The sequence below is a fragment of the Grampus griseus genome, assembly GCF_964374135.1.
Source record: "Grampus griseus genome assembly, chromosome: 11".
Taxonomy (NCBI): Eukaryota; Metazoa; Chordata; class Mammalia; order Artiodactyla; family Delphinidae; genus Grampus; species Grampus griseus.
Window position 1 is genome coordinate 26,750,305 of NC_139005.1, and position 21,248 is coordinate 26,771,552.

General features: G+C 41.4%; 1 protein-coding gene across 2 annotated transcripts in view; it reads right to left on the reverse strand.

The window, feature by feature from the left end:
- Nucleotides 1-20,300, reverse strand: part of PKP2 (plakophilin 2) — a gene marked incomplete at its 5' end in the record, with an annotated part of 86,579 nt that extends 66,279 nt beyond the window's left edge. For both annotated transcript variants that reach the window (XM_082665859.1, XM_082665858.1), the window contains 3 exons: nucleotides 6,819-7,492; nucleotides 7,831-7,943; nucleotides 20,087-20,300. In XM_082665859.1, coding sequence (XP_082521985.1) covers nucleotides 6,819-7,492; nucleotides 7,831-7,943; nucleotides 20,087-20,300 — 1,001 coding nt within the window. The remainder of the gene's footprint in view (nucleotides 1-6,818; nucleotides 7,493-7,830; nucleotides 7,944-20,086) is intronic.
- Nucleotides 20,301-21,248: the final 948 nt, after the last annotated feature.

The window sequence follows — 21,248 nt, forward strand, 5'->3', positions numbered from 1 at the left end:
AAGACATGCTTTAAAGGTAACCTAGGACTTTTTTTTGGCTTCAAAGAAGGTTACACCTGATTCATTTCAGGTAATGGAGACTCCTAAGACATTATGGGAGGGAATTTTCCAGTACCTGCTAGCAAGAACTGTGAGGAAATTCTCTCTTACAGCTGGCTAACCCACCAATACATGCGCCTGTGTACAGAGGTGAGCATGTGTATGTTGTGAATGGCTGTGTGTGTGTGTGTGGCACAGGTGAGGATAAGAGTAATGGGCCTCATGACTAAAAACTAATTTCCACTGCTTCTGAAACACATGTTCAAACACAGAAGTGTTACCTCATGAGTATAAGGGTATTAAAAATGAAGCACTTCTGGCATCTATACTGAGAATTATATAATGATCTCATATTTTTAACTGTTGGGACTTAGCAATCAAGTTAATTGGTAAAAATGTAGGCTATTTTCACTAAAACTAGAATTTGAATCACTTTTATTTAATATAAACACCCTTTTAAAAAGAGATGGAACCTCCATCCTGTTTTCCAATAGTTAGCTAGTGGGAAGCAGTGGCATAGCACAGGGAGATCAGCTCAGTGCTTTGCGATGAACTAGAGGGGTGGGATAAGGAGGATGGGTGGGAGGCTCGAGAGGGAGGGGATATGGGGACAGGTATATGCATATTCACTGATTCACTTTGGTGTACAACAGGAACTAACACAGTACTGTGAAGCAATTATACTCCAATAAAGATCTATTAAAAAAAAGAGATGGAAATATTTCATATGCATGGACTCCAATTCCTTTACAGGGAAATCAAAAGTGAAATTAGTTTTAAGTCTTTTACCATCCACCACTACAGGTGTTTAAACTAATGAAAGATCATTCATAACCTAAGAATAACCTCCTGTTTAACACTTCTTTTTTTTCAAGATTCAGCCATTAATGTACTTCGTAAGTCATAAATGACTCAGGAAAGTTTGAATTCCCAAGTCTCTAACACCAACAATTAATTCCATTCCTGAACATGATTCACAAAGAACTTCTGCATTCACTACCAGCCAACCTAATGCTACTTTACTTTATCATTAAAAACAATTCCAAAACATAACGAAGACTTCCTCAACAAGAAGGTCTGCCACAGCTGTCAGGGCATCAATTTCCTGTTTTGTTATTGTCTGTAAAGTCCAACTCTATAACATGGCATATGTTCTGACCTCAGTCTGACTCCATCTCCTGCCATCCTCCACCCCATCTCCTCTCCCTCCCCTGATGGACTAACCCATCCTCCAATCACACCAGACTTTTAATCCTTCTCTAAACACTGCACGCCTCTTCACAAGCCACTCTCTCTGATTTTTCTAGAAAGCCCACCCTTCTACCTAATTTTTTTTTTTTTTTTTTTTTTTTTGGCGGTACGCAGGCCTCTCACTGTTGTGGCATCTCCCGTTGCAGAGCACAGGCTCTGGACGCACAGTCTCAGCAGCCATGGCTCACGGGCCCAGCCGCTCCACGGCAAGAGGGATCTTCCTGGACCAGGGCACGAACCTGTGTCCCTTGCATCGGCAGGCGGACTCTCAACCACTGAGCCACCAGGGAAGCCCCCCTTCTACCTAATTCTTAATTTTTCAAGACTCAATTCAAATATCATCACTTCTGTGAAATCTTTCCTGTAGCCCTACTCCCAGATAGAGCTATTCTTTTCCTCCTCTATTCTCCCATAGCACTCCTCCCGTTTCCCAACAAAACTGGAGTCTGCTAGTGCAACACACAGCAGTCAATCTAATGACACAGAGTTGTGGTGAAGGAAAGTACAGCATTTACTTCAGGGCACCCAAGCAAGGAGAATGGGCAGCTCATGCTCAAAAGACCGGATGGCTGTCAGGGAAGGGTTTTTGGGTTTTTTTTAAAATAAATTTATTTATTTATTTTTAGGGTTTTTGTTGCTGCACGGGCTTTCTCTAGTTGCAGTGAGTGGGGTGGGGGGGATACTCTTCATTGTGTGTGGGCTTCTCACTGCGGTGGCTTCTCTTGTTGCGGAGCATGGGCTCTAGGCATGGGCTTCAGTAGTTGTGGAATACAGGCTCATTAGTTGTGGCTCACGGGTTCAGTGTTGTAGCTCGCGGGCTCTAGAGCGCAGGCTCAGTAGTTGTGGTGCACGGGCTCAGCCGCTCCACAGCAAGAGGGATCCTCCCGGACCAGGGCTCGAACCCGTGTCCCCTGCACTGGCAGGTGGACTCTTCACCACTGCGCCACCAGGGAAGCCCCAGGGAAGGGTTTTTAAAGGCAAAATTAGGAGTGAGGGTTGCAGGGTGCCTGATCAGATTGTGGACGTTCTTCTGATGGTGGTGAGGTAACAGGATGATGTTCCAGGAATCTCAACAATCAACCTTCTGGTTCCAACCAGTATGGGGTCTAGGTGTTGGTGGTCAGCACATAGTCACTATCCACAATGAGTGGCGGTCCTAGTTTCTGCAGAACTCAGAGATATGTGTTAGATTGTTATCTATATCCCTTCAGGATGAAGTAGGAGTACTGTGACTCCAATGTTCTAATCATTAACTACTTGACCCGGCTCTTTGGAACTCAGAGAGGGCCTAGGAGACAAAAGCCTTTCTTCAAACCAGAAACGTGGGATATGGAGGGAATTTTGCACCCAGGCAAGGCCCTGCAGGGTCCTGCCTGGTTTCACCTCAATCTCTCTTCCTCCCTACTTCCTTCCCTGCTTCCCTTTCGTCCTTCTTTCCCCCCTTTCTGCTCACTCACAAAACATTTCTTGAAGCCTGTAGAAATGTGGGTTGGGAGATGGGGTTGGGGAGGGAAGCATCAGGATGAGCAGTTGTTCCTCGGCCCCATTATCCACTGAGCAGATTCTCCAGAAGTGAGTCTTTTCAACAACTTTAGTTAATATGATATCAATTATATGTTTTACAAAAATGTAAAGAGGAAGCAGTGTAAAATATCACTGGTCAGAGTATGAGATATTATACGAAAAATTAAAAACGGTCCTTGTTTTTAGGTGTGCAATCCCTCAGCAACCGCATTCCTGCCAATAATAATACAGCCCTGCCCTAGGTTGGTTCCCAGATATTAGAATAGCTCTGAAGGCCAAGCAAACACCAGATGATGAATGAAGAGCTCCCTCGTGTTGTCAGATGCTTAGGAAATGCAAATCACCCTACCTCAAAAAGATTTTAGGTGTGATGAAAGCACTGCTTTGGAAAGATGACTTTGGAGTGGATATGTGTCTCTAGACACAGTTTTGAGGGCACTACAAGAGTCTTAGCTGAAGCAATAAAGTTGTGAACTGGGCTGTTAAAAATGGAAATGGAAAGAAAGATATAACTAAAAGAGACCTGAGGAATCAAAGAACTAGAGAGGTTGTTAATTAAGAGGATGTGAAGGGAAGTTTTTATGACATCTTTTCTGCTCTGTGCTGCTCTATGTCACAAAGTTGACTGGTGATCCTACCAGAGATAAAGTCTCTCACCTTTCTCTCCCTCTACTAATACATCACTCTTTTGTTGTCTGAATTCCTATAGACACTAGTACAATCTAGCACTTGATGTGTCTTATTTTCTTTTTTACGGATCCTCTATGGTGCTTACTGCAGTGTTGGGTACACTGGAGCAACCTAATATTCATTTGCTGAACCACCAGTCCTCCATAGGTACAGAAATCATATTTTCAGTAAAACTGATCTACAGTGTTTTACTTGGTGATTTCTTAAACCTTTTTCATTAGTCTGATTTAGAACAGTTGTTCACTATCTCTCTTTACTCCAATGTTTTGATTTTCAGCTGCATTAGAAACTGACCAGCCATTCTTCTTTTAGAAACAAAGATCCATTGTTTAATACCTGTGTCATTATGTAGCTTTATAGTTTTACCTAACTACTCTATAGGAACGTTCCACAAATATGAAAGAACACTTCCTTACATGTGGGATTTTCACTAGACATAAAAAAGCAGCTTCCAAGTATAGGGACTGGATAGAGGTTGAAATGTGAGACACTGCAAGGCAAAGGAGAGCAGAGTGTGTGTTCTCAAGGGCAGAGCTCTCAGGGGGCAGCCCGGGGAACTGAAATGAGCCATGGGGCACACCAAAGGAGGAAGAGAATCAGATATGGATGCCACCTTGATCATTATAGGAAATATCCCTGACGCCCTTTCCTTTCCATACATAGCAAAAATTTCAAGAAGTGTTCATTTCTATGATTTCTGGTCTCTAGGATGGCAACTTTGGGAATCATCAAGAATAGAATTCTTTCCCTTTATTTTAAATTTCTTGACCACAAGTATTCCTTCTAGTCTTTGAAATATGATCAATTATTGTAATAAAATCCACCCTATTAAAACAATAACTCGAATTTAGAAGGGGAACAGATAGGAAAACTAACAACCACAATATACTATTCTGGTAGACACACCCACACAATACAGCTATCTGGGGCTCCTAAACTAGATTGTGAGGGGAGTGGTCAGGGAAAGGGTGGTAACTGAGATCCAGAATCATGAGTAGCCAGCCAAAGCTACTGGGAGGAGACAGATAGATAGATAGACAAAGAAAAGAAGGAAGGAGGGAAGGAGGAAAGAAAGGAAGGAAAGAAGTAGGGAAGGCAGAAAGAGAGAAAGAAAATATGTAAATAAATATTTTCCATTAAGGGAAGTAAAAGAGGTTCGAGGTGGTTTGACTGGGGATGTGTTTGGGGAAGGTGATGATGACAGGTGGAGGATAGTAGAAAGAGATGAGACTAGAGTAATATGCATAGCTGAAAACATGGGCCTTGTGTGCCATGATAAAAAGCACAAAAATTTGGTGGAATTATGGGAAGGTTATAAATTGGAGAGAGGAATCATCATATTTGGGAAGACCATTCTAATGGTCCTAGAGAATGGTTGAGTGAGCAAGACCAGAGGCAGAGAGACCTATGCAATAGACACAGAAAGAAGGGTAAAAATTTAAGACCCATTAAGGAGAATAAAATATGGCTTGGTGATATGTGACTATGGAGGGAAAAGATAAGAATGACTCCCAGGTTTGTAAAGATAGGACGTAAATTTAGGACTTTAGTATGAGAAGATAGAAGTAGAGGGTAGGGAAGAGCTGATAGATTTAGTTTTGAACATACTGAGTCCATGACTTTGTTAGAAATACATACAGATCTAGAGTTCAGGATGGAGGACAGAGCTGAAAATAAAACACTGGGAATCACAGGATACAAGTGCAGTACACAGGGCCTCTTTAGAAGAGCACCAAGACCAGAAGAGAAGGGTTGATGAAGATGACTTCCTTGGGCATGCAGAAAAGTCTTCTCAGAGAAGACTAAGACATGGCTAGAGAAAACCAGGAGAAGCTGGTGCCCCGACAACCCAGGGAAGGGAGAATTTCACAGATAGTGGTGTCAAATGCTGCCCACAGACTGAGTAATATAAGGACTGCTTCAGATGTAGCATTAAGGCAATCATTGGTAGATCTGTGGGGAGCCTATTTCAGTGAAATGGTGGGGACTAAAGCCATACTGCAGTGGGTTGATGACAGACTGGGAAGTGACAAGGTGGTGGAAGCAGTGTGGGGACACAGAGATGCAAGAAGAGAAGAATGCCGGTTGCTGGAGAGCGTGGCACAATAGTTTTGTTATTGTTAGAATCATTTTGTTAAAACTGTGCTTGAAAAAAAAAAAAAAAACTGTGCTTGACTCAAATCCTAGAATACAGTAGGCATTTAATACATCTTGAATTATCCATTTAAAAGACTTGACCAGCTTTTTCCTCCATAATTACCTCATGTATTTTTCTTCTTTATGTGTCCATATTGACAAAGATCTGCTTTCTACAAGAAATGTTGGAAGTCTCATGCTCAATTTTGCTTTATAAAAAATATTGCTTGCTTCAAGATTAGATTAGCCCTAACATCTTTTCTCACCAGTGCCTACCTAATCAATGAGTATACTGCACAGTTTCACTTAAAGGGATGATTAAAGGTAACAACTTCCATTAGAAATTTTAAAAAGTCATGTATTTAATGTTTTACCATAATGATACCACATCATTATTTTGGGAGTTACTGATGTAATCATCCATCCATTTCTTAACCTTTCTCTTAGTGAGTTCCTCAGTTTAAGAAATTTGTGTTCCACCATTAAACTTGAATAAAGGTTAAAGTTCCAAAAACTAGATTAGTCAAGGTATAAAGTAAATAGGAGAGGCAAAGGAATGACTCTGAAACTTCAATTATTTTAATTATTCAGTATTGCAAAACAAAATCCCTCCAATCACTGATACCAGAATCAAAAAGTAAAATTATCAGGTATCAAAGGAAGGAAGAGACATCTAGAAATTAGCTGCCTTTGCTTAGCTCCATCTTTTTGTGGTAGTGTTATCAGAACAGCATTTGAGGTTCACTCTTAGCACCAGGAATAAACACTTTTGCCTTTTTCCTTCCTTTATTTCAAGGAATGATTGAGAATAATTGATGCATGCAATTATCCATTTCTTGGTCTACTCTGGAGTTAGCTCTCATTCAAAGCATATTTTCATATAGCCAAGGGGCAGCCATCCCTCAGCCATCCCTTTAGCCAGCATCTAATTTGGAACAGATGGATTAAAAGTCACATTTCCCCTGCCGAGCTGCCATACAAGCAGGTAGCTTGGCCCCTGTCCCTGAGGCAAACAGGCTAATCTGTCAATTAGGCAGCTGCCTGAGAAGTCATTGTTTTAATCACTTATCTCTGGAAGCCTTTCTCTGCAGCCCCAGGAGCACCAGCTCACACGGTAAGAGCTGTGGGAACAGAATGTGCTGGCACCGACTGTGCTGCAGATTGAGAAGGGGACTCACCCAGCCTGCGCGTCGGTGAAAGTGCTTCTCTCCGCGAGCACGTTTCCACTTCCTCCTGCTGCCACTTGGCCCACAGTCATGCGGGTCCTCCTCCCGCCTAACTCGGCCTCCCTCAGCGTGCGGGTGCTGTGGAAGGAGCTCTGATGCCAGGACGACCGCGCCGCCCGGCCCTGCGTGCCCGGCTGCACGGACGCCGGCCTGGCCTGCCCCGCGGCGGGCCCCGCAGTCACGTAGTTCTCCTTCTCCAGGAGGTTGCCCAGGCTGTGGCTGGTCCCAGGCCTGGGGTACGTGAGCACCACCGGGTGGACCTGGGCGCCGTCAAAGACGGCGTCATTCACAGACCGGTACTGGTAGCGCCTGTACGAGTCGTAGTGGCGCTGTCTGCCCACCGCCCCGGAGTGGCTGAAACCCACAATTTCTGAGCGGGCGTAGCGAGGTGGCGCGAGAAGCGTGGACCTCCTGCTCTCTTGCTGCCGCGAGGTGTGCCCGGCCTGGCTTCTCTGGCTGTACTGGTGCTCGCTGTGTGTGTACTGAGCCCGCTCAGGGCTGCTGTCCGGGGAAATCTCAAGTCTCCTCAGAGGCTGCCTCAAGAGCCTTTCTTCCACTGACTTCTGAGAGCTGTACTGCGAAGTTCCTCTCCCCCAGTGACCTTCATAAGTGGCAGCTGTACCTGTCTGCGCAAGAGAGAAATAAAGTTTAAATGAGGCATGAATCAGTTTTCATCTTTGCTGAAGATTAACTATTCTAGGACTATTACACAAGGTGTTGGTTTCTCTGAATCACACGGAGAAGTCAGCTCCTTTCTGGGTAAAATCTGTCTTTAAATAAGACTTGGTTGTCTAGTTATTTGCACCAGGATTTAATAGTTTAAAGTTTCCAGTGTCCACTTCTCATAATTCATTTAGGAAATGGTAATACTTGAGAACAGTAAACATTAAAAAATAACCTACAGAAGTTTAAAAATGTTTTCTTGGTAACCTGGTAACTAGGGTTATATTCTTTGGTATCCTACCTTTAGCATGTCATACGTTTTAGTAACAGGTGAACGGCCCCCAGCAAAATCATTTTCAACCAAGTGTAGATTGTAGACATACTCAGGAACACTGCTAGTTCGGTGAAGATTTCCTGTAATCAAGCATATATTAAAATAAGTGGGCCAATCAGTAAATATTATATAACAATAATATATTTTAAATTTAAGTAGTTAAGGTCAGGACTTCCCTGGTGGTACAGTGGTTAAGAATTCACCTGCCAACGCAGGGGACACGGGTTCGAGCCCTGGTTCGGGAAGATCCCACATGTCACGGAGCAACTAAGCCTGTGTGCCACAACTACTGAGCCTGCGAGCCACAACTACTGAGCCCACGGGCCACAACTACTGAAGCCCTTGCTCCTAGAGCCCATGCTCTGCAACAAAAGAAGCCACTGCAATGAGAAGCCCACGCACCGCAATTAAGAGTAGACCCCACTTGCCGCAACTAGAGAAAGCCCATGCGCAGAAACGAAGACCCAACGCAGCCAAAAATAAATGAATAAATTTATTTAAAAAAAATTAAGGTCAATGACAAGTACTAGATTTACATTAGTGTTTTTTAAGTGCTAGGTTATTAACAGGACCCTTGGATATGGCAAATGATTGCAGGTTATGACAACATTCTCCACAAGCTTTTCAAACTAAAAGTTGAATTAAAATTAAAAATATTTATTTAAAAAAAATTTTTTTGAGAAAAGGGAAGAAAGGAGAGAGGAGATTTTCACAAAAATCTAAAAATGTTAATTACAGTTAACAGTTCGGTAAGTCAGAGGAATAGCCAAGGCAGAAACTCTGAAGCTTCCTGAGAGGATGTAGGTGAAGGCAATAAATATAATGGGTGGTGTGGTCAAAGAAAACATGGATCAGTTTGAAAAATGCCAAACCGGGGCCTGAGGCATTTAGCAACATGAGAGTTAGGCAGGAGAGAGAATCAACTTGTACACCACAAACAAATTGCCGGCTAGTTCTTAGTTTGGGGTATAACAAGTCAGCCCTTTCCTGCAGACACTGCACAGGAGGCAGCCCGTCCTGCTCAGCTCTGTGGGGCCTGCAGGGACTCTCAACTGAGGCAAGTCTTAAAATGCTCCTCTTTGAGCTTAAAAAGCTCCCAGCTTTTTGTTTGTTCTTTTGCGATCTCCCACTGCCCTACAAAAAAAAAAAAAGCCTAATCAAAATAATAAAAGATCTCTAAAACCTAGGTAATTTCTAGTTCCCTAACTTTAACCAAAATTACTCTGTCACGTAGCATTCTTTTAGAAATCAGAGGAAAAAATAAAATACTCAACTCTTGCAGGATTGAGAGACTTGTGAAAGATGTTGGGAATAAAACAACACAGGTAGACCCTTTCCAGTACAATTGGAACATAGCAACATACTTTTCCAATAAATTGTTATAGAGTCTAACTGACAATACTTTCACAAGTTATTTTGAGGTAGAGGCGGAATGAAGAGTGTTGTTGCCAGAGAGCTAAAAAGTATGAATCCATCTCAAATTATGTTTGTATATGTGTGTTACTTCCTGGAGCCAAATAATCTGGCTGGTAAACAAGTTTCAGGCCTCAAGGGCTCCTGGCGGAGGCAGGTGCAGGCTTGTAACTGTCACCCTAAAGACCAAGAGAGTTGAGTCAAGCCAGTCTTCTCCTGTTTCCAGGGGCCTGATTTCTTCTCAAGGGTTAGCAAAAGGTCAGGCAGCTCCTTAATTTTTAACTTCAATGACAGAGGATGCCTGGAACCTGGACATTGAATAAGGGAAAGGAATCTTCCGTCCGACCCCAGAGCAAAAGCTGTGAGAGGCTTAAGTAGTAGCTCTCAATGCCTGCCTGAGGCTCCTGCTGAGGCTGCCCAGGCTGTCGGTAGTCCCCAACTCGGGCCCCACTGTTCCTTCTCTCACCCCCACCCCCACCCCAGGCTATCAGGGAGGCAGGGCTGCAAGGGTCCTGCTGGTGTGGGAAGGGAGGCTAAATGTTTAGTTTATATTCTTTAACTCACGTTGTTGCTGAGGCTGCTAAGGCATTTTAAAGCAACTCCTTACATTTCAATACTACTTTTCTTTAAGGAGCTCAAATTATTTTATTTTTCAATACTTTGTGATGCAGAGTTAGCTATTGGCATGTCCCTTAAAAAAGAGGGAAACAAAAAAAAAAAAAAGAGGGAAACAAATTACTTGCTTCAAATTGTGAAGAGATTTAATATCGGGTTTGAACTCTGGGCTCATCCTTTCCACTGATCTCTACTATTTGACTGCACTGTGGCTCTTCTGAAATTGCCATTTATCAAAACCCTGGAGAGATTATTATTATCAGAGTTTTTTTTTAATGAGAACCAAAAACAGTCATTCTCTTTCCTCTAGAACCTTTACCTGGGCAACTCCAAATACTCTGTAAAAGTTCTTTATTTGCTGACATAAATCCTTAAAAGGAAGCTTCTCCTTCAGTTTTCAGATGAAAGAATTGAGACCCATTTACTGGTTCCCAAAATAACTACAAGGTAGTTGGTAACAGGGAATAAAACCAGATTAGATCTTTAAACCACAGACACTCTTCCTGTTCAAGGAAAGTTGTGACTCCTGATAGTCAACCTGCAGGATGGCTCAATAGATGGTTTCTCTAGTTAAAACGCCAATCTTAAACGACAAATAACGCAGATTAATTTGCCTAGGCAGTCGTTGAGTTTGAGATCAGTATAGTGGATTAATGAATTAGCAGCTGTGTTCTAAGATTTTAAAGAAATTTTAAACTGGGTAGAATTAAAAAATAAATATTAATCAGAATGGAAACTAACCTCTTTAAGGCAAGTCATTATTTTCTGTTCAATTGGAGAATAAAACAAATAATAATATGACAGTTAAACATATAAAATAACTCAGCCATGCCCTTCTCCAAAAACAGAAATAAGAAAGCAACAAAAACATATTATACATACAGGCACATACTGCTTTAAATAAATCCAACATAAAAATCCATATTTTCTAACATGGAAAATTAGAGCATGACTATATTTCAAAGGGCTTGCTTACATCACAGAAGTATGTGGGTATCTTCCCTAAGCTGAAGAAATCTGTGGACTTGGTCTGGAGCCTCCAACTCTACTCCTTTCCGTGTGTCTGGACAAATCACCTAGATTTATTTCCCATAATTCCACCTACTAACAGAGTTGCTGAGAGAGAGGTTTACCTGAGAAAGCATACATTCAAATACTTTTAAAATTGTAAAGCAACATGCAAAAATGAGATACGGTTTTAAAAAAGAATTTGGGTCACAAAATCTGTTTTCCACACATTTTCATGAATTAATCTGTTGTAGAAAGAGGGATAAACTAGTTTGCATGCTTTAATTTACACAGTGTTGTATCTAAGAGTTTTGATTCGGGTACTGAATTTGGCTTTTTCTGGTTATTTTTGATTGACCCAGCCACTGAGGATGATCATTTTGTGGTTTTAACTGGTCATTCATTTCACTTACACGCTGCATAATGTGCTTTTGCTGTCTCCTAAAGAAGGCAATGATTTTTAGGGACTATTTCAAATTATTAATAATATTGACTCAGGCAACATTATCCACACCTTTTCTTCTAAGAACACTGTGGACATCTATGGAGCCCACTTTAAGGGAAATGCAGGACGCAGTTACAGAACTCCATCCTCCTCAAATAACAAGCAATTCAGGTCAAAGCAATTGTGGGGGCAGGGTGGAAGGGTGAGAACGAGGGGGGTTGGTTTCGATGGAAGGATTCCAAATTGCTCAGAAGACTGCAGAGGTGCAGACCTCACGGGAAATGTAATTTTCTCTCTTTCCAATTCTGAATGTTAATCTGAATGATGTGATCCCTAAGCAGCTGTTCGTGGGAAAATATCTTGATTTCTGGTCATCTATGCAAGTGTTGTCCAAAATAATGAAATATTGTTAGGGTTAAAAATAGAAAATTAATTTCCATAATCAGTTCTTTGTAGCTTTTGTGACCAGCTTTATTACCCAATTGGTTAAATTTAATATAGTTATGAAATCAAATTGACAAGCCTCTATTGTGACTCCATTACCGGTATCTGGGCACGTTTAAAAATACAGCTTCCCTTATGGTAAGCAGATGATAGAGAGTTGCTAAACAAACAAACAAGACCTTTAAATAACCTGCTTATATTAGAGAGAAGAGAGTAGCATTCACATTCAGAGAAGCATCTTTTCTTTCAAGCATCTAGCACTCTCTGAGCATAGGTGAAAAACTGATTTGGTTCACACTGAGCTTTAAAAGGAGAATGTGTAGAGATGGAGGTATAAGAAATTCCCGTGAAAACAGGTATGCATAGAAATCAGTATGTGTTCACTACCAGTACTGATTTAAATGCTACAATTTATTGTGCTCACAATCACAAGCAGTTGCCTTCACTGTGTGGATTCACAATGGTCTTTTTGATGGAAAGAGATTAGATTCTGGAAGTCTGAAAGCTCTGAAAGCTATCACTTTCTGGTATTTGGTCTTTTCACAGCAACCTCTGGGTAGCAACAGCTCTCTTTCTCCATATACCTTAAAAAGATTTAACTACGTGACCTCTTGAAACTTATCAGAAGGAATTTGTATAGCAATTCATATTTAAATGGATCCTTAAAATAATTTACTAACAAAAGTAGGTACTTAAAAGAAAACACAAAATATGTAAGGACCCATCAAGAACCATACAACAGGACTCCTGAGCTGGTGAAGGATTTTCCTTTGCCTGTGTGGGCATATAACATAGAATTCATTTTCCTGGACTTAACATTAAAAAAAATATATTTCTTTTATCTTCTTCTGTTTTTACTTTCTAAGAAAAATGATCAGATATTCACACAAACCGCAATTCTACAACCTTGTGTGCAACTCAGGTAAGCACTTGCTCAGGCTGGAAGAGGAGCGGAATTTGTTGGCTTAAAAAACTATAGTGAAAAATTGTTTTAAAGCAGACCAAAGCCTAATAATGTTTTGCATTATTGAAAAATTAACAAAAAATGTGCAGTGCTGTAACTTACCAGTTAAGAAACTCACATAATCAACCATGAGGAACAACTCAGTGTACTGAGTGTACAGTTGGAAAGTACTGGCTATGAGTTCTTACAAAGTGGAATATGCCAGGAGTCAGTGTTGGTAGTACAGTGGTGAGCAGAGCTGGCTTCAAACAAAGTTGAATATGCCAGGGACAGACCAACAATCCTAGCAAAAGGTCCACACACTCCATGTGCCACTGTGTCACTAAGTCAATGGCTATCACCCACTAATAATATACTAACTAGCCACCAGAAGTCCTTATTTTTCAGGAGCCTCTTATGCAGTTTATGACATCAGTTTATGACATTTTGGGGGTAATCCTCAAATTACTGCTCTAGATAACCACAAAACACATATTTAAAAGGCCCTTAAAAAAAAAAAAAGGCCCTTTTATACTGCAGGTGTCTATATCATGTATTTTGTTTGAGTAGCCAGAATATGTGATCATAAAATTTGTGATTATAAACTGGTAACTTAGCACACTAGTAAAGCACTAAGTTGGTACACCCTGGAGGTTTCTAAATCTATATGAATTCCTATAATTTATCACCTTACTTTGGCATTCTTGCCAATTCATTTTCTGAGATACCTCATAATGATCACTTGTAAAACTTTAGAACCACAATGACAAATAGCACATTATACTCACAGTGATGCAACTAATAGTCAAAAAAGATGAATTTAAAGAACGTTTTGCTTTAAAAACTTGCTATAGGTTTTTGTAATGACTCAAGACATGATATTTCCACTGCCCCTCACTTGACAGTACTAACCTCTTCTCTCCCAACTGATACATAACTGCTGTCCCTTCTTTAAATTCACCAAATCTGCCAAATGTATTTTCAGAAAACCCCTGCATTTTTTCATGTTTTTCCCCTACTGAAACATCTTGTGCGCATCACAGTGATCAAATCTTTAACTTGGATCAGGATGGATGAGGGACGGCTGCCTATACAGGGGCACAACTGAACTGAGTTTTGAGTGGCGTTTAAGAGTTAACCCAGCCAAAAGAAGGGAGAGGCGAGTGAGGGCAGTAGGGGGTAGGGATAGGAATCGAGCAAGATAAATCGCTGGTGTTTGGTTGGGTGTGGGAGTAGTGGTGATAGGACCCAGTTTGAGAAGATGCAGGCATGGAGAACTTGGAATGCCATGCTGAATAAGAATTTCACTCCTATAGAGAACAGCAAGAGACCGAAGTAATTTAAATCAGGAAATGATGTGCTGAGATTTTAGAAAGTTTACTACCTAGGTGAGGAATGAATTGGAGTGAGGCCAGATTTACCTTCTTGATATAAAGAATCACATATTTTACTACCATTTCTGGCACAGTCCTTCATCAGCACCTCACAAATTAATGGTTGATTAGTCAATATTTCCTTGTACGTTAAAAATATCCTAGTTATACACATTCAGTTTGCACTTAATCCTTCAGGCCTACATCTATCCTGTGGATTACCACAGTGGAGCCAAAATGTGAAGATGATAGTTGCATGTATGCTTTTGTCTTGGAGTGGATGGAAGGTGCTCAAATATTTCCTACTGTTTCTCTGTCATTCTGGGAATATAGAGAGAAAAAAAATTTTCCCCCAAATGCAGGCAGACGCTAAGTGATTAGAAAAGATGACTATGTTCGTTGTGGCAAGGTTGATTCTACATCTGCATAATATATATTTACTGTCATTCTCTTATCTGTATGGCTTGTGTTTTATCTGCAATATTTTGGTATTCTATAAGTTCCTATGATCTGTCAAGAAAAGTTTCCATTTATTTTCCTCCTTCAAAGAAAAAGGTAATCAAGATACAATAATTCGGATGTGATCCTTCTCACCCGTATCCTGTGAACATATTAGTGAGATTTAAGATAAAGTGGGAATAATTTATTAAGCTTCTAATGAGCAGTATTTTCTTCTGGATATCAAGGAATTGCAGAACTTTGATTATGATGCTTTGGCCAATTAATATTGTTAAGCCTAAAGCTGATTACTCCAAGAAAACAAATATGTGAATTCTTTTAATGGTAATGGTGAGCTGTGTTTTCAAATGCTCAAGATCCTTTTTTCTAAATATGCCTTTTCATTTAAGTCTACATATTGATTGGGCTCCCCAGCTCATCTTTAAGCACTTAAGAATAGAGCAAACTGTTTTTACGTCCTATATCCAATCACCATTAATGGCATAACACAAAATATACACAATAGATTTTTCAATCATTCTATTATAAGAAGACCTGAAATTCTGCTTATTGTTCTTATATTAATAAGTCAGGGAAGTGAGATGGCTCACTCTAGCACAAAGATTAAGTTTTCTACTAATTGTGTCTATTCCCACTTGCAACACTCCTTTTACTGTTTACTTCCCTAGAAGGAGTATGGTATTTATGTCTTCATACATTTGTGTGCTGGCACAAAATAGTTGGAGTCCAACATTTATCTCAGAATTGTATAACTTAAAATTCTTGAATGTCATCTGAGATAGTATCAAATGATCTTATTACAGACAATATTAATCAAGTCTGATATATAAATTCCAGAGGTTTTAGCAGCATATTTGTTATACATTATTATCATAGATAGGTTGTCAATAATATGCTTGCTCTCAGAAAAGAAAAAAATTAAGCTTTTAATAATTTCTATTGATCAGACCAGAAATTCAATGAGTGTAAAATTAATGTTGACTATTTGAAGATAAAATAAAGTAAATATGTATGACCTTATTTTAACACATAGGGGAAAAATTTAAAGCTGATATCCAAAACAATTAGGAGAATAAGCCAATGTGAACAACAAATACCTAGAATATCTAATTCAAGTAAGCTGTTCCCATGACTGGAACTTACTAACACAGGGCATAAATAACATTAATTCAGTCTTTTAAAAAGCCTAAGTGAACAGCTGTTTTCTCTTAAGGAAATTTCTTGCACCTTATCTGGGACACATAGAGCAATGTACTTTTATAATCAAACACTGTTAATACTTCCATTGATTCTGAAGCACCCCTACTCACGCCTTCACTCAAGACCTTATCCATAAAAGATGTGTTTTCACCATTTCTAGGGGAGGGGAGTTAATTTTTTTGTAATCACCATGTTGTTAACATTCTATTTCCTTTGACTTATTATAATCAGAAGAATTTCTAAAAAAAAAAAAAAAAGGCACTTTTTTTTTTAAGTCATTGCAATTGATCTGCTAGACACTGGCAGACAAGGAAGTACATTAAATCATGTAGCACTACTGACATTTTACAATCACAGCAGCATGGCCATGTCCCTGCCACCCCACCATCTAACTTTTTTTCCTTCTCTCTTGATTTCTCCTGCTTTCTAAATGACCAGTCGCCTCGCTTCCAGAATTGCTTCATTCCTGGCATTCCTTTTTTTGGCAACAAATAATTCATACAGGATTTAAACAATGTCTAACTCCCCCCCACCCCACCCCGGGCCTCTGCCCCACAAATAATACCTATTAATTGCATTTTTTGCTACCTTAGCCAATTTTCAGTCTTTTCTCCAAAATTCTTTCTGATTACAGATATTCAAAATATCTTGGCCAGGAAAACCATTTAAGTAAACAGCATGCCTTTGGCTGATTTCCAGAGAAGCTGCAAATTTTATTAGGATATTGTTCGTTGTGTTTTATACGTATCGTATACATACAATAATTTAAAGCATGACTTTCTTCCTTACCCAGGCACCCAAGGGGGAACTGTTGTAATAAGTAAAGTAGTAGTACTTTCAAAGTAAATGTAATAAATAGAATATGGACACTAAAAATTCTTCCCTTTGCTAATACTGTACTTGCAATTCTTAAATGTCTTCTATGTGACTTTTATAAAAGAATTTTTTAAATTTCCTACAATACAGACTCATCTCACAGTGCTGCTATACACCTCTGTTCCACACACCACCACCCCCCCGCCCCCCACTCCCCCGTCCCCAAGAGTTACAGCCAATTTTAAAATGTTCAACACAATCTAAAGTAACAAAAGTTAGAGTAATTTACAATGAAAACCATTCACTTATATAAAGGCATTAGAGAGAAGTTGACAGCTTAAAGACCCTTGCAGGGTATTTATCAACAAATCAGTCACATTTATCTCATCCCTGTTTTCAGCATATTATCTGCTGCCTCAATCTTACAGGTATGTCAACAATTCAGAATTCTCCAGGTCCCTGGAGCTAACAGCAGTTAACACCAGGGTCATTTCTTCCCGGAATTTATGTTGATACAGGATTCTTTCCAGGCCAGCACTGTTTCAACAACTGCCTGTCTGTCTCAACTTTAGAGACAGGATAGTAATACGGAAATAATAAAAACAATACTCACAACCATTAGGAGCCCCCAAACCTTTTCAAAGAACTTTAATTAAACAACATACACAAATCACCCCTGGTAATTGTTCCATGGTGTGTTAACGCTAAATTCCTTTGAAGCTGATTTCCCCTTTGAGTCTCAGAAAGCTGAGGTTTAAAGTAAATAGGTGTTGTTTGTTGCCTTATCTCTCTGCCTGGCTTGCACTTCTGTGTAGGCTGAGTGTATTTCAGCTTGTTGGGAAGCTCCTGTTGCAATAAAAATATTTCAAACACTTTGTTTCTTAGTTGGACTCAAGCAGTTGCCCTAAGCATTGGAGCAGAAGCATCATGACAGTGCCCTTTGTTCTATCTACGATATCAATTCTGTGAACTGTGTAATATTCCTGCTGTTCCCTCCTAGAATGCTCTTCCTCCAAACCCTTCCCTCTGTCCAATCCTACTGAATTTTTGAGACCTAAAATCCCAATTCCTCCAAGAAGCTTTTCAAAATTCCCTTCAGCTAGTAGTCTAACTCATTCTTCTAAACTCTATAATTCGTTGGCTCTTCTTCCTTTGGGTAGCTTACCATTTTTTATTTGATAACGCATTTGTTTAGAGAGAGCATTTTCCTTCTACAGACTTTGAACTCCTTGCTTTAAAGCAAGGAGAGTGTATGTTTAATTCAGCACCTGCATAGTGCCCTGCGTGAAGAACAGACTCACCTGATAGTTCCTGAATTCACCAAACAACATGAATGTGCCATTGTCAAGAGAACAAATCATGTGTGGGTTTGGGACTAAGCGTCCAATAAATATTGAGAGACTGACACATTCTTCATATGTGAAATGGATCTGCATATCTATCTCATATAATTGTTTTAAGGATATAATAAAATGCAAACATATTCTTGAACAGGGTCAGGCACATAGCAGATGCTCGGCAATGCTCCCTTTCCTTCTGTTCATTCCCTGCATTTATTGAATAGTTGATGTCTGGTTGCTCTTCCTAGCCAGCCATTCTCAGAGGGTAAGAAAGGATATTTCAGGTGCATCCCTTGTGTTCCCCTATGCAGAAGCAGCTAATTTGGTTTCAGTTTGGCACTGGACCTGCACAGACTAAAGGGGTGCAATGACTCCACTGGTCAAAAATTGACCTCAGTTGTCCTAGGGTCTTTAGTCAGACTCCTAAATGTAAATATACGTTCTTTTTTCCATGTGCTGTGGCAGTTCTATGTCACTGAGACCTCCCCACTCTCTCAGAACTATCTCAGTTTTATTTAAAGGAAAATGGGATGGGGGCTTAGAGAGGCTTAAGGTTTAATTAAAATCCCACTTTCTATTAATTACCAAAAAGCTTAACAATATAGCTGATGAGTAGTTTAAAAATTCAGGCTTGGGAGTTTAAGTACTACCAGTTTTGCTACTTACTACCTGTGGGAAATTGAGTGTTACTTAACTGCTTCGTTTCCTCATCTGTAAAATGGGGATTAAAGCACCCTACCTCACAAGTTTTTTTTTTTTTCTGGAAACATAAGTAACATAATGAATGCAAACCACAGAGTTCAATTCTTGGCACATAGTAGGTACACAATTACATCAACTGTAATTATTAAACATCTCTTTACCTTTCAAGTATGTAAATATTGATTGCCTGATCCTTTAAAATTCTTTTACATAAATGTAAAACAATACAGCTTCGCAGGGTCTGCTGTTTTAAATCTCTGATCTGATCTGCAAGCATTTTTCTTTTTCCTAATGGGTTCTACATTTGCCATTTCTCAAGTTAACTTCCTAGAGAAACAGTTCAACATTGCAGGAAACAACTGATAACCCAACTTAACTGTTTAATTTCTTTCCTCTCGTTTCCATAATAAGCCTAGAATACTTTTATAATGAAAAAATAAATTAAACAACTAGTAAAAGAATTACTGAGTGGCTCTGATCATCTGACTTTTAGCAGGAGAGAAATGATATTTCACGTTCTCTAATTTTCACAACTGGTTTGCCATCTTCTTCCCCTTCCACCTCCTTTGACTATCAGTTACTAATATAGTGTTCTTTGTGTGTGTGTGTGTGTGTGTGTGTGTGTGTGTGTGTGTGTGTGTGTGTGTGTTGTTTTAACTCTGTTCACCTCCAAGTTTAATTTTTCGTAGGTACCAGCGCTGTGCTCACGAGTGCGTTGGCGGGGCGCAGCAAGGCCGGCGGGGCTGCTGCCGGCGGGGCCAAAGTCCCCTTCTTTCTCCTCCTCGTCACCCGTGGGGTGGGGTGATTGTTCCCCAGCCCAAACTCTCCTACCCAATCTTTTCACTTCCTAGATCAACCACTCGCTCAGTACACTGGGTGGAGTGCTCCGAAGTACCTGGGCGAAGCACCACAATCGCAATTTACAGGTTGTAGGAGCGCCACTGTTTTCAGGTTTTCTTTTTAAAAATATTTATGGAGGTCATAGATCCTTTAAAAATTTTTAGTAAAACCTAGGGGCGCTTTCTCCCAGAAAAATGATCATACCAAATTTCTGCAGAGAATTTCAAAGTATTTACAGACTGCCGGAGCCTCCAGATGAAGTCCCCTGGGGTGGGGGTGGGGGCGGGGGGGCCTAGGGGAATAGGTTAAGAAAGGGAATCTTGGACTGAATTCTTTTCATATATATATATATATATAAACACTTAATATACGTAGATACATATACGACACATCTGAGTAAGAGTTTGTTTTTAAAAACAGTGCTTTCCCAAAGTAAGCTGGTCTGAGTCTGGAGGCGCGACAGATCGTACAAAGGGCCGGCGACCCACAGGTGGGCAGAACACCAGGTTCCGCACCCTCAGGAAGAAGCGAGTCGAAGCAACTGGGCGCTGAGGGTGAGGGAGGGGGAGGGAAGGGATAAGGAGCAGGGTGGGGGCGGTACAGGGCACAGCGGGGCTCCACTCACCGTTGCCCACGAAACTGCGGCCCTTCCGGGCCAGGGTCTGCTGCACCTGCTCCTGGATCCGCAGGCTCTTGACCGCCTGGCCGCTGCTCCCCACCAGCTTCAGCTTGGCCTCGGAGGGCAAGGCCAGGCTGGAGCTGTCCAGCTGCCCCAGGATCTGCTGGCCCAGGACTGTACGGATGTAGCCGCACTCAGCCGAGGAGCCTAGAGCTGCCATGGGGCCGGAGCTGGCGGCCAAGCCACGCGCCTGCCGCGAGACCTGCGGGCGAAGCTGCGGCGGAGCCCGGGGCACTGGTACGAGCCCCGCCCCGCCACGCCGGCCCCGCCTCCGGCCCCGCCTTCGCGCCGGTGAGAGGCCAGAGCTGCGGCGAGCGAGGCCTCGGGAATCCTGGCGCTGGGCCTTTGCCCGGGAGAGGGGGCGCGGCTCCAGCGCGGCAAGCGCAATCCGCCAGGGAGCTGGGCCGCGCGGGCCGCGCGCGCCGACACCTGACTAGTTGAACTCCTTGCAGGGAAACGGGAGAGGGGCGCGGTCCGCCCCAGGGCGTGCACACTCTCCGAGTCACGTCGGATCCTGTGGCCCGGGGCCGCGCACCGCTCTCTTTGCCTCGCCCGGCCTCGGCCCAGCCCTCGAAAAGGATGTGATTTCCGCTTGATTGCTCAAGGGCCGACCTCCAGGCACGTGCACCCTGGAGAGTCACTTCTGTTCTTGGGCTCGGGTTTGCCTCTGGGATCCGGGAGTGAGTAGTCTATCTGGTTAGTCAGGCTCTGTCAGACTGTTAGAAACATTTCGTGGACCTGGGGTGAGAAGGGGCTATTTGGTCAGGCGGAAAAGGAAGTAGGAGGGAAATGTGCCAAGAAGATGTCTTGTGTAAAATAAGACATTTTAAAATTGTTTGTTTGTTTTGTTTTTCCTTTAGTACAGTTTCAGGGACTGTGTCCTTTTTTTGCACAGATGCCGTCCCGTAAACCTATGTTTTTCCTCACTGAGAGTTTCTGTTTTCTCTTGCACATACTCAAATTGTACCCAGTACACTCTTGCTCACCCACTCCTCTCTTAGGAACACACCCACACAGAGAAACTCCAATAAGAGAGCACACTTGCAATAGGTGATACTTTCTAACAGCCCTGCTAACGTTGATGAAGTCCTCTTTATGATAGGCTCTT